The sequence below is a fragment of the Diadema setosum genome, chromosome 9, assembly GCF_964275005.1.
Source record: "Diadema setosum chromosome 9, eeDiaSeto1, whole genome shotgun sequence".
Taxonomy (NCBI): domain Eukaryota; kingdom Metazoa; phylum Echinodermata; class Echinoidea; order Diadematoida; family Diadematidae; genus Diadema; species Diadema setosum.
In genome coordinates this window covers 12,912,623-12,926,311 of record NC_092693.1, presented here as the reverse complement: position 1 = coordinate 12,926,311, position 13,689 = coordinate 12,912,623, and the positions used below count along the sequence as shown (strand labels likewise).

The following is a 13,689-nucleotide window of genomic DNA, read 5'->3' as shown; positions in this document are numbered from 1 at the left end:
TGTTACCCAAATGTGCCGATAGTGTACGGTGTGCACCTATACCTGACGGGATCAACTGTTACCAAAATGTGCAGTTAATAGGGGATTTGCCTGCAGAAAAAAAAATTGACAATTTGCACATTTTGGTAACTGAACTAAAAATCCATGGATGGGCTTGAGAGTTGATACCGTCAAGGAGTTAAGATGATATGGTCCTGCAGTAAATACAGGCAAGACACTTTTTTAGCTCACATTGCGATCGCTTTTCGTTTTTAGGGGCACCCTTGGGCCCCTAGATGGCGGTGAAAGTTTGAGGGGTAGGGGCCAAGGGGGGAAAACATATTCTCATCTTCTTCTTCAGAACCAGTGGGCGAATTTCAATCAAACTTGATGGGGATCATCCTTAGGGGGTTGGGTAGTAAGGTTGTTCCTGTTGGGCATTATGGCCCCAATGGGGAGCCCCACCCCCCACCCCTCCCCCCGGGAAAATAGGTAGAAAATTTGTGCTCCAGGCCAAAAAGCACTACACGCAAGATATGTTGTGCGTGGATATCTTTACAGCCGAAGAATATAATTTGTTTATGGGAATACCTATTATAGGGTATCCCCCTTGGAGACGGGGGGGGGGGGGGGGGGGACACATTTTCATCTTCTTCAGAATCAGTGGGCGGATTTCAGACAATCAAACTTTATGAGGATCATTCTTAGGGGGTAGGGTCCCAAAGTTGTAAGTATAAAGAATGTGTGGGTCAAGTGCATTGGTAGGAGATTTAGCATTCCAGGAGTAAGAATTCAAATAAAGTGATCAATAATTGTTCCAGGCAGGACTAGCGTTCAGTGCTAGTAATTTTGTGAAGGGGGGGGGGGGCATTTTTCTGGCATAGATAATAATGTCAATGTATTGAGTCCCTGTGCTGCCATGGGCACTTCCATAATACTGGGTCATGGGTGGCGATACAGTTTTAATTTGTTTTTGTGATGATTGTGGAGGAGCTGAAAGTTACCAAAATGTGCATGCTGTCAATGTCCTACACATTTTGGTAAATTTACCAAAATGTGCAATTTATCAAAATGTGCCGTAACCAACAAACTGTACTGTATTATGTGGTGTTAAAAAGAGAGAAAGAAGAATCAATCGCATGAGGGCGCTATGCTGCACAAGGAAGACCGTATGTCCAAAGAGTTTATTATTAAGCTGTGATGAGAAATATCTCTGAGTATACATTGGAATTAATAACAGGATCTCCATGCTTTCCATACAGAGACCTGTGGGACCAGTGCCACATGCTCAGAGAGGCCGCAAGCAGAACAAACATGACTTACGTGCAGATACGCTGTAAGAGTATTATAGTGATGAGGAGGTTGTGCTATGTAAAGATATAGACGTGTTTCTTCAAAAAAACTCTCACTCTTTAATGTGTTATTGTATACCTGCCCATATCAATGCACGTTTTTGTGTATACTATTCTATAAATGACAAGGATTTAATCCTCCAGAGACATAATGACATGTATAATGTCTGTAACGGATGTCGATAATGAAGGAAAATTTACTAGGCCCTATACCCCCACCCCTGTCCCGATAAAGACATCGTGACGTGTTGTGTATATGCACTAGAATGAAGTCTTGATACCTTGCTATTGATATCCTTTTACGTTCCGTCTATTTTTGTTGAATTTGGATTCGATATGCTATGATTAGACATAGTTATACAGAAACAAAGATGTGAGGACAGACGTGTGGTCTTTTCAAGTTCGCCCACGATACGAATTTCTATACCATACCTCATTCCCTGTCAAAGTTTAGTGATATCAGTCGCAAATATGAATAGTCCATAATATTCGTAAGAGTTTTGATATAATCGCCTCACCACTCTCCAATAGAATTGCATTAGGGCCTATTAACAAAACCTTCACTAAAGTTTCTTCTTTGGTATGAAATTATTGAGGAAAAGAACTAAATAAAACTGTGCATAAAATCGGTTATAATAACCTGACGATTTTTATTTAGGAGAAAGAGGTTTCAGTTGCTAAGTCATCGACTATAAACACATAACTTTGAGACTATTTCTGTGAAGAAACTATTTTGCTTGTTGAGACTTGCTACTGCTCTACCGGATGACCCCGTCATTGTTCTTTCCCTATGATTGCCAAACAGTAACAAACCAACAGAACCAAAGCCAAAACTACAGCAAAAACCAAACAAAAACAACGAAGAAACCGGCAAGAGACAACAACGAAATGACAAGACAATGACATCTAGGAAGCACTGACATTGGAAGTCAGAAATTTAATTTACATGAATATCATGAGGTCAAAAAATAATGTTTGATTAATTCTTTTTTTTTTTGATCTTTCACAGATCCGTAATAAATTACATCAAGGGTATCAAAAGAGTTTGAGAATCATTACAAACGTCATATTTTCCAAACTTGATCCAGACTGATTTACAATCATAGTTAGAAATAAATATATGTACAAACGATAATTTACATTTCAAACATATTGCAATCAATAAATAGAAAATGAGATAATTACATTACAATTTCAGTCAATCAAATATGTGCTCTTCGTATACAAGCATCGGGACATCTTATAAGCATTACTCTTTCACTTCGAAAGACAATTATCAATCGAAACTTAAACAACACAGAAAAAACAGTACGTTTGATTTTCTGATTTCAGTTAGGTTTACGCGTGATGCATACCGACCTAAAGGCGACAGAAAAAAAACACCAAACATCATTCAGGTTAACTTTGAGGCATTTTATTTCTTTCGTCTTTCGTTCGCTTGCCCCCCTCCCCCCCCCCCCACCATTACCACTGTAAGGAGATCTCATCATGCTTTTAGCAACCACGAACTTCCGAGTGCCTTGGTGGAAAAACCAGCGACTTGCAAATACATGTAATGTCTCCACTCTCCAAGTAACCATGGTAACATTACAATGACAGTCCTTTATAGCAATAGCATCTACAAGTATTTAATAATGCGGTGTAACTCTCTTGAAACAATGAAACAAGGCTTCTTGTTTCGCATACTGAATTAAAGCTCATTTTGATACCAGCCCACCAGAGCACCTTAAATTAACCAAGGAGTTCATCTATACTGCTTTGCTTTTCAAGCTCTTGTTGGGATATGCATTTGACGCACAATTTACTATCAAAGGTCGAGTATAGGCCTTGGATGAACCATGGTATGGATAAGCTTATGTTATCATTGTTATCCATGTTTACACCTCAATTCACTTCACTTATATTGATCAATGACAACGAAGCACTAAACTTGCACACCGATTCCAATACAACCAGGAAGGTGTTGTGTTGGAAAGCTTATTTTCGTCCCACTTCCATGCTGAAACCGATACAGACATTTTATTTCAATGCATCACTACATCAACATTGACACAATGATCGCTTTGTTTATGCAATGACAATGAGTGTAATGATTATCGGTGAATAATGACAATGGGGGTAACAAAAATGACGGCGACGATGACGACGACGACGATGATGACGATGATAATGATGATGATGATGACGATGGTGATGAGGATGATGACTTCTATGGTTGTGGCTAGTAAAGTGATAATGATAATGATAATGACAATAACACTAACAATAATAATGTTAATGATAAAAATCAAGATGTTGATGAAAATTTTACAATCAAGATGTTAATGAAAATAAAGGTGATAACAGTTATGACAACAATTCTATGATAAATTGACGGCAATTTACAACAATGATCACTTCCATGATGATGATGATGATGATGATGATGATAATGATGATGATGATTAATAATGAGCCTAATACCGTAAGAGTTTGTAGCTGGCACTAAAAGCCTACAAACAGTAGAAATGGTATACTATACTATACCACGGATTCGCTTGTTTGTTAATTTTCAAACATGGTAAGTCGTGTAGTCATCCGGTTTCTAATGACCCTTGAGGAGTAATACCACTATATACACGTTCAAAATAACTTTTGTAGATAACATGATATCTTAAAAGAAAAATCAAAATAAGCATAAACGGTAGAAATTTCATTACAACTACTTCAGACAAAATTATAGAATTTGCAAATGACACGTGTATATGAGAAATTGTGGTGTAAGTTACAACGTCAGTCATATGCAACTTAGATGCGGTCGTGATGTCCAAAAATATGCACCAAAAAAAAAAAAAGAAATGAAATGAAATGCATGGAATGAATTAGGAAAGGGTTGCTGTGGCTATAATATTGTCCACTAAAATATGATCTTTATAGCATTACTGTGTTTATACAGTGAAAGAGTACAGGTACACTATTGCCACCCATATTATCAACTTGTGCAAACTATACAAATGCTGATGATTCCATAACGTTTTATTTTGATGAAACTTCTATCATTATCCTGAATTAAGTCTACTCTGCTATAATGGATCTGAGCAAAGAATAGTCCTACACGAACGTAATGAACGACAGTGTTCTGCTCACAATCATCGTACACGCTACGTACCATTGTACGTATAATATAGCCGATAAAGCGTCAATTTGACAAGACACGTGGAACATGCAGAGTTGTACAAAGAGCGTGACATCAACAACATGTGATCGCAATACATTTAATAAAATGAAGTTAGTTTCCTTCTTCATTCAAGTCCCTTTACTTTCAACAATAATGAAGAAGTGAATCATTTGCAACATTCATAGAAATTCACACACACCATCTTTCTGTCACATAGCTAATTTGGAGACAAACACATTGTTGACGATGATATACGACTTCTACACATGTTTTGTTTTGTTTTGTTTTGTTTTGTTTTGTTTTTTTTTGGTGTTTTTTTTTTTGGGGGGGGGGCATATAGATTTACATGTAATCACAGACAGAAATTGCCAATTTTAGAAGACGATTCCTTTGACAGACTATGAAACGTGACATAAACTTGGTCCCTCACTATACGAAAACAAGAGACACGTTTCCCATGAACAGTTTGTGATCTACGATGGCATTCAAAAACTTAAATACCGGTAAGGACAATTCCTATTCTAAAGTAAAAACATTAATTCCATTCCAAGTCATTCGGACATCCCTTCCGGCAATTTGTTGTGTTTGATCCGAATTCACCATGGCACTACTGATCTATTCATGAATCATGCACATTTTGATCGCGTACAAAAAGATATTTACACTTCGTGTACGCCAGGAGAGGTTAATAAAATGAACGCTCTCAGACGCATGCATGGCCGATGTATAATACGCCTATTTTTCGCTCGTTTTAGTCCGTTATATTAATGTTAACCATATGATTGATCTGATTTAAACAACAAAATGATTACCGAGATGACTCAATTGGTTGGTTAAACCAAGCGAGACGACAGCTGATCATTATTACGCCTCATTACATTTCGAGGGCTCTTTTCCACGCACAACCTGACAAACCACGTAATTTATTTACGTTTATAGGTTCACATCCTTATATCCTTGTCAAACACATTTGATCTACTTCACTGAAATTTAATTTGGTCGATGACGGAATAAAGGAAATAGTGCAGGATTTTTTTTTTGAACGTCACAATCTCATCATCAAATTTGCAACAAACACTTGACTGAGTGGTATCTTGGAGCAAACGCTTATAACAATGACTCGCGCGTAACAGAATCAATGCTGGTCCCCATAGCAAACACAGTGATGTACTTGACAACCAAGACATCATTATCAAAGTCACAGTATGAGCAACCATGGCAACTGTTTGACAACATTGCTGTGCTAGCTGATATTGTTAGAAACTGACAACATTCCCGAGTCTCTCTATGGCGTGACAACAGAAACACTGACCTTATACGAAACATTATTACCTATCGAACCGAATGAGGAAATCAATATAATAATATTTTCCCCACCTTTGGCTCTCTAGAGTGGCGATCAATGCCATCCAAATCAAACCACATGTTTTGACTTAATTATGGCAGCCGCGGGATGAGCTCATGCTATTATACTGAAAGTGTTTTGATGTGTTAATAAAGCGTCAAACTATCCGGTCTCATTAATGTCATACGAACATGCTGGGCACAGCGAACCTCGAGTTTGAGGTCGTTCTCCAGAGATACATGCATCCGTTACGCTTTGCCCTACGCATGTTTTACTTGAGGTTAGCTTGTTGTCTTATCAAAATGCTCCTTCCATCTTATTAAATTCTGTCATCATTTCTGTCTTTAATGAGCTTTGTTACTCTTATACCGTGAATACAACACTTGTCATACTCGTCTGCACACAGTGACTGAAATGTGTGTTCTCATTTCTTTATCACTGACCATGCTACGCAGACTACATGATTATCTTCACATTATACAAGTACCCATACCCTCACAGAAATCCATGTACAAGCACACATAGCGCACGAGGGACCCGTATTTATCCCATAGTGAGCCTCAGTCGCTAAAACTGTGCAACCATGCAATTAAAATGAGCTTCATCTAAGCCCACCGTCAGAGTTAAGCACCAAGATGATGTCAAACGGACATTAATGTCTGAAAGACTTGTACAGGGGCCTTGTTTCATTCACCATTTTGATTAATCGAAGGATCCCCATGATAATCAAGATCACACAGATTTTGGTCTCCTGTCAACGTAATACATGCGCCCTTACAGACATGCCCTTGATTTTTCCCGCTACAGTAGTGCAACAAGGTCATATCTTCTTTCTCAGGCAATAAAGTGGGTGTGGTTGAGACTGCATTTCGAAGAGCCAGTTTGGTCATGCCTTTAAGTACCCTAATCTCCTATATATTCATGAAAGGGAATTCTTAATTTTTGTGATAGTTCATCTATCAATATGAGGATGTTGTAATAAGTGACTGCATGTCCATCCTATACAACGCCCCGCAAGCCCTCAAGGAGCACGGGAGCATGCACTCAGTCGATTGTCAACGAGGCCTTCTACATTCTTTCATTCAGTTGTGGTTACGGACTTGACCAATCATACTTGCTCTCGGAGTTACTGTTGGACTGGAATTTGCCTGTCATTTGAACTTTAACAAGAGTCATTCACTGTTCGGCAACAGAGGGATTTTACTCCGCAATTTCTTCGTTAGACTCTAGCTCGCTCCTCGTGGCTTAGAATTGTCGCAGCATGTTGAGGACTCCTGATGAACGCCCTGATGACCACCAGCGCCGAGGCTGATGGGAGGGAAATAAGACTTGCTCGTGGAGGTGATCCATCACTGCGGCAACGAATGCGTCCTCGTTCTGAAGTCCATGATCCGCCGAAGGACAGCGATGATTACCGTGAGAACGGAGGCGGCGAACGTCATCCCACACGCGACCATGAACGAGGTCAGATAGTCACCCGAATGATCATGAAGCAAGCCTTTGTGGTCACGTGAGAGAACAGAGAGAAGACAACGGGTGAGATAAATTGCGCCTTGAGCAGTACGTATAGTGGATTTGGCGAAATACAAATTGCAACTACATGCATCATCAATGTGCTTGACCGTTTTAGTATATTTGACTAAAAACATTAAAGTTGTGTTTTATTTTTTTTTTACAACTACCTTGTACTCCGATAAATTATCACGTGATGAGGACCCATCACACTCGAGGCCATAGGCCAGCAGAATAATCATTCAATTATTCAATTCGAATTCAAAATTTATTCAACTTGCCAGCAGAATACAAATCAAAATGAAATGCCGATACAGTGAGACCGACTGGCAAATACTTAAAACAAATATTCTTGCCAAAGCAACGAAAGGTAAGTATAATATATTATATTCAGCCAAATACGGAGAGAACCAGCACTAAAAAACAGTGCTTATAATGTGCGGGTCTCTCGAGGAAACAGAAGATATCGCGTCCAAATAACACTTTTTACACAAAAGCATGAGGGCAAATATATCAATAGAGCGTATTTTTCATTTCTACCAAACTACTGACATTCCTGGGATGGCATTTAGAAGGACTTTAATGTATCTGTGTAAATGTGAAAGTGTGTTTTTTCGTAAAGTATTGCAAGGCAAACCTGCAAATAAGCCCCCGACAGCGGCAGCTACTTCGCTAACGAGAACTGCCAGCCCGACGGCTTTGGATCCAGCCCTCGCATCGACCACCTTTTGGACCACGAGATTCAGTGATCGCACGCTCCCCGTCCCGATGCCAAACATCACAGCCCCGATGCATAAGACACTGTTCTCCTTGAACACTCCGAGAACGAGGATGCCGATGGTCATGATGAAGTGCACGACGATGTAGAGGGGCAGCGGCTTGATGAGACCAACAGTCACGAGGAAACCGTGACCGAACCGGACTACGGCCTGTGATATGCCCGTCACTGAGAGCAGGCCCGCCGAATTCATTTCGGAAAGTCCTCGCTCCTCCGCGGCATGAGCAAGGTAGACGAATACCGCTGAATAAGACGAGGTGGAAAGAAAAATCACTAGTAATAGTATGCCATGAATGAGCGTCGACGGCTTGTCGGCTAGAATTGGCTCTCTAGACCTGCGGCCTTCCGACATGTCTGCGGAAAGGTGTCCGTTGCTCCCCGCGAATTCCGGCACGTCTTGGTTATCCACACTGGTGACTAAACTGCTCTCCGCGTACTGTCCTTCGCCATTTGCGACGTGACTACTTCCGTTCACACCATTGGCGTAGTGGCGCGCTGGCGAGGAGCCTTCCAGCGTTCCGTTCGAGTCCCTATTGTTTATCAGCGCTATGGCCGACGCCCCGTCGTCTATGACGTCCTTTGGACGCTTTGGAATCACTTTCCTGTCCCTGAGCAGGAGACCAAAGACCATGGTGTGCAGTATAACGGCGGAGCAGATGAGCACCGAGCCTCTCCAATTGTAGGCATCCGAGAGGACCCTGTTAATGGGTGCGAAAACGGACACCGCCAGAGACGAGCCGGACACCGTGATCCCGTTAGCCAGGGCGTAGGAGCGATGGGTCGGGAAGTTGCGACGGATGGAGATTAGCGTCGCGATGTAGACGAAAGCCGAGCCGATCCCTTGTAAGAAAATGACAAACAAATATAAAAAAGCATTTTAACATGGGGGACAGACAACGTGAAGGATGCCATTCTGCATCCGTAGGGTTCTCACTTTTTTTAGTCCCTGGATAGACAGAAATATCCGTCTCTCCGGAGGAAGTTTTTTTTTTTTAATCATTTTTGAGGAGGGGATTCCGTGAAGCCAGACGTAGTTTCTGCGGAACATATCCCCGACAACAAGATACAGACCGATTTTTCGGTCAAGTCCCTGGAAAGCTTTTTAGTTGAGTAGCAATATTCTGGCATCAGCGTGATAAATCCAACCGTGTACGTATGAACTGTGCGCTCATGCTTTGAAAAGAAGATACACCCACAAGATCGAGGCGCAAATAAAGTGGGTACCTAGCAGTGCTAGGGTAGTAACAGGGACTCACCTCCCTGGTGGTAATGATGGAAAGACTCTTTTTGTGGAAGAGCAGGGTCGTTGCTGAAGATACTACTCTGGTCAGAAATTAACCACTGCTTTAATCCGTCAGAAAAGTATTTTGTTCAACTATATCTGAAGGGTATATACCTGTGTATTCACATTTGGTAGGAGGAAGATATATGCACAAAACAACAAAGGACGCGTGAAATCATATATATATATATATATATATATATATATATATATATATATATACATTTTATTTTTCTTAACTTTGCTGACTGTAACATCACATACTCGGATTTCGAAGACTTTCTTCTTTCCAAAAATCTACTTTTATGCTGACATACTTTCTTATTACGTGTAGCTTTTTCCGATAATGTACTGTCATCTATACACGAGACACTAATAATTTTTAACCCTGGAGTTACCTGTGAAGCAGACCACGCCCACTCCGACGAGGACCACGCCACTGGCCCAAGCAGTCATCAGCACCCCAACACCGGTCAGCAAACCCCCTGCCATGACAACTACACGCGAACCCCATCTCTTGGTGAGGTACGAAGCCAGAGGACCTGATTTAACAAAGAAAACAAAGAAAAGAGGACAAAAATTTCAGACATGTAAATATCGACAAAATGAACATGGCCCTTTTGTGGCTATTTCATTTAACACATTATACCATCGTTACTTTAGGCGCAACAGTTATTTATACTTATTTGTACTTCTGTAGGCTTTTTACACTTGCAAATTTTTGCTTAGTCCCGTACCAACGGTGGTATGGGGCTAAGGGGGGCCTTAGCCCCACCGTTGGTACCGGACTTTCCTTAGCCCACTTTTTGTTTACACTCGTTTTTGCCAAAGTGGGCTAGCCCCACCGATAATCCCGTACTATGGCCCTGCAAAAAAGCAGGGTTAGCACCGCAATTGCGGTGCCAAGCAAGCGAGTGTAAACAGAACGAAAAAATAATCCGGGGCTAAGCGACGGAGACGAAGTCCGACCCCCACTGACCAATGAGAAACGAGGTAATCAAGTGCTGCCGGTGCGTGCGTGTACTTGTACAGTGCACAGCGTAATCATGAATATTAATGTGGTTTGGAAAGTACGGGACTAAGAAATACGAGTGTAAAAAGGTCAGTTTTCTCTTTAGCCCAGGACAAGAGTTTAGTACGGGATTCATTGGCGAGTGTAAAAAGCTGAAAAAATTGGTACGGGACAAACGATAGTCCTGGGTCAGAGAAAGTACGGGGTTAAGAAACACAAGTGTAAAAAGGGCTTAAGTATCCCTGGAATTCGACGTACATGAAGGTGTGAAAAATTAGCTCTTTCAATTCTCGAACAAACTGTGTACAGATTGGTGAAGAAAATTACTAATATTGAAACAATGACGGATTTCGATGTTATATTGCTGGATGTCATGTAAATGTCATATTGTAACCACGAGCGCAATGCATTTTCAACTTTGGACGTTATGTTTTGCGGGGCTTTCTACAAACTATATATGTCATCATGCCGAAGTAAAATGGAGGACATCTTTAATTACAGTATATTACTCTTCTCTCATCATGATTACAGTCAATGATGACGAAGATGTTGACACTGATGCAAAATGTCGTGCGTAAAAAAAAAAAAAAAAAAAAAACACCCAACAACACACAAACAAGCAAATAAACAAACAAATCAAGAGGGGGTGCTAACACAAGGCCACTAACGAGATCTTAGATGACTGAATTCTTTTTTTATAAAACCAGTAAGAGGGAGAAAGAAAAAGAAATCTACAGTAAAAAGAAAATAAAGAAAAAATAAGTGAGCATCAAATGCGCAGACAACAGCAAATAATGTTTATCGCGACAATCACAGGCACAAACTGGCGTGCTGTTGCAAGATAATGATACTAACCTGGGTGAGTAGGCTCATTTATGCTTGAATTCAAAGAGTGGATAATTAATTATTCAAACGTTTGCGGAGAGGGATGGGAGGTTCAGCCTCCTGGGTTAGACAGCTTGGTTTTGCTGATATGTGCGGTAATTTTACTGCCCTTATTTCCGATGGTATCTGGAGGACATTGTCAGCTTCAAGTGTTTGTCTTATAGGTTGGTCTGTCGATGATTGATCGACGCGCGTGTACAGTAAATAGAAGTTTTTATAGTTTTAATGAAGTTAAACTTTTACTAAAATGGGCACCAGGCATGGAGGATGCCTCACCTGAATGGGAGTCTAGATGAAGAGAAATGATAGCATCAGTTGATTCGGAGAGATGGGGTGGTGGAGATGGGGGCGCTTCTATTATTGGTCCAAAGGTGAGCAAGGTGTACCCATCACTGCCCTCTTTTCGTGGGACATTTATCACCGAGCAACACAAGCATCTCGTTTCGCTCCTCATTTTGCTCTCGAGTGCGGGAAAGCTCAATTAATTTGTCGGCAGGAGCACGCCTCTTCATGCTCATGATGAAACTCTGGATACTCCGACTTGAAAATTCATTATCGTCATTTATCTCTGAGGTTGGTAATGTTCCAAGTTCGTCTCCACATTAATTTTCGTGAGTATGGGCAGACTTGAAAAAGAAAAGGAAAACAGGTTTTAAAAAAAGAAAAATGGAAAAAAGAAAAAAGGTTAAAAAAAACTGCGATGTCGGAGGTATTGCTTGCTAAAGGAAACCATCTTCGTGCACTCATTATTCTTCATTCTTTACTCAGTTCTTTTCTTTTCCATTCACAGATTCTGCTTTTTCACTTCTGCTTTAGATGTTGCACTCATTCAATCAACGGGATGGAGGGGGGGGGATGGGTTCAAGGCAAATCGCCCCCCCCCCCCCATACAAGGACGGAACCTGTGGAAGTTCATGGTGGTTTTATCTTTTTTTTTCTCGATTTGTTTTGTTTCTTCTTCTTCTTCTTCTTTTATTTGACGAGTCAAAGAAAAGGTGTGTGTGTGTGTGGGGGGGGGGGGAGGCTACAGTGCCCCCCCCCCCCCATTCCGAGGCCCCTGATACTGGAATCGCGAACAAATGAAAACCGTATCCAATAACATACGAGTGTATACGTGTGTGTGTACGTGTGTGTGTGTGTGTGTGTGTGTGTGTGTAAGGAAGAACTTAATAATATTGAAGAGAGCCATCAACGCGCTGTCATTAATCATAACAGCAACACATTTGAAAATGATATAGATATAAACCCGCACATCTTGAGTAAAATCTCTTCAAGAAAAGTAATTCAAAAGAGGAAACTACATCATCTATACCGCATGCTTATCTGATATTGCAATATTTTAGGAGAAACATGTTAAAGGGCAAGGCGTATTCTCCTGAAGCATCATCTGGTTGAGACAAGCAATCGTTGAATTGCGTGAAAACCTAACAATCCTCCAAGTTCCTTGTAATTGTTTTGTCATTTCTTCGTGGAACTTACTTATTCTGTGTGCTCCACTTCACCATCCCAACCGAAATCAATCTAAACAAGTAATGGAGTACACTTTCCCTCTCGTTCGCCCTGATTTGCACAATGTTGGCTTAAAGGGTGTGTACAGTTCTGGTCGAGGTGAGGATTTAGCTTTTAACAATTTGCGAGATATTCAGAAACCACTCTATGAGATGTCATATAGCGTGCAATTCTGAGGGGTATCAAAAGTTTATTTGATGAAAATCCAAAAACAAGGTGAAACAAAGAGATCCTAATAAAAGGCGGGGCCTGTAGCATTTTATTATTATCACTTTTTTGGATATGTCAGCCATTTGAAAAACAATTTTCATCAAATAAACGTTGAATCCTTCTTAGAATTACATGCTCTTTCATATTTCACAAGAGGTTTCTCATTATCTCACTTAGGAATGTTCAAAACATGAATCCCCACCTCAACCAGTACTGTAAAGTCCCAGTAACAAGATGCAGTGGCTATTTTTCATTACTGTGAACAGCGCCATCACTCTGCCAACAAACATCTCCTCTTTGAGATCAGAGCCTTAAGGGCTCACACCTGTAAATAAAATGGAATGTCCCAGACCCCTTCACAAATTCGTACCAAAGATACCAAAATAAATGAAGAAAAAATTGATTAAAAACCATTAATGCAGTTTGGCATAAAACTGAATAGCTGCAGATCTTGAGTATGAATTCTTCTACAAAATGCATTTTGGTTTGAAGATAAAAGCTTTTCTCATGGAATTTCAAGGGACTATATTTTCATTGGGTGTATGTACGGAAAACATGTGATTAGAAAAGAACTCGTATATAGTCTGGCTTTGCGGACCCTTGCCTTGGACAGAGTTTGAGCCGAAGAACCTGCCTTGGAAATTTGATGGATGACAGGGTAGCTCACT

At 40.6% G+C, this 13,689-nt stretch overlaps 1 protein-coding gene across 1 annotated transcript in view; it reads right to left on the bottom strand.

Moving 5' to 3' along the window:
• Positions 1–6,740: 6,740 nt before the first annotated feature.
• Positions 6,741–13,689, bottom strand: part of LOC140233499 (monocarboxylate transporter 2-like) — a 48,806-nt gene continuing 41,857 nt past the window's right edge. Inside the window, exons 2-4 of the mRNA XM_072313617.1 lie at positions 9,804–9,947; positions 7,983–8,963; positions 6,741–7,331 (exon numbers count right to left, since the gene is read on the bottom strand). Of these exons, the coding sequence (XP_072169718.1) occupies positions 7,183–7,331; positions 7,983–8,963; positions 9,804–9,947 (1,274 nt within the window). The 3' untranslated portion in view covers positions 6,741–7,182. The remainder of the gene's footprint in view (positions 7,332–7,982; positions 8,964–9,803; positions 9,948–13,689) is intronic.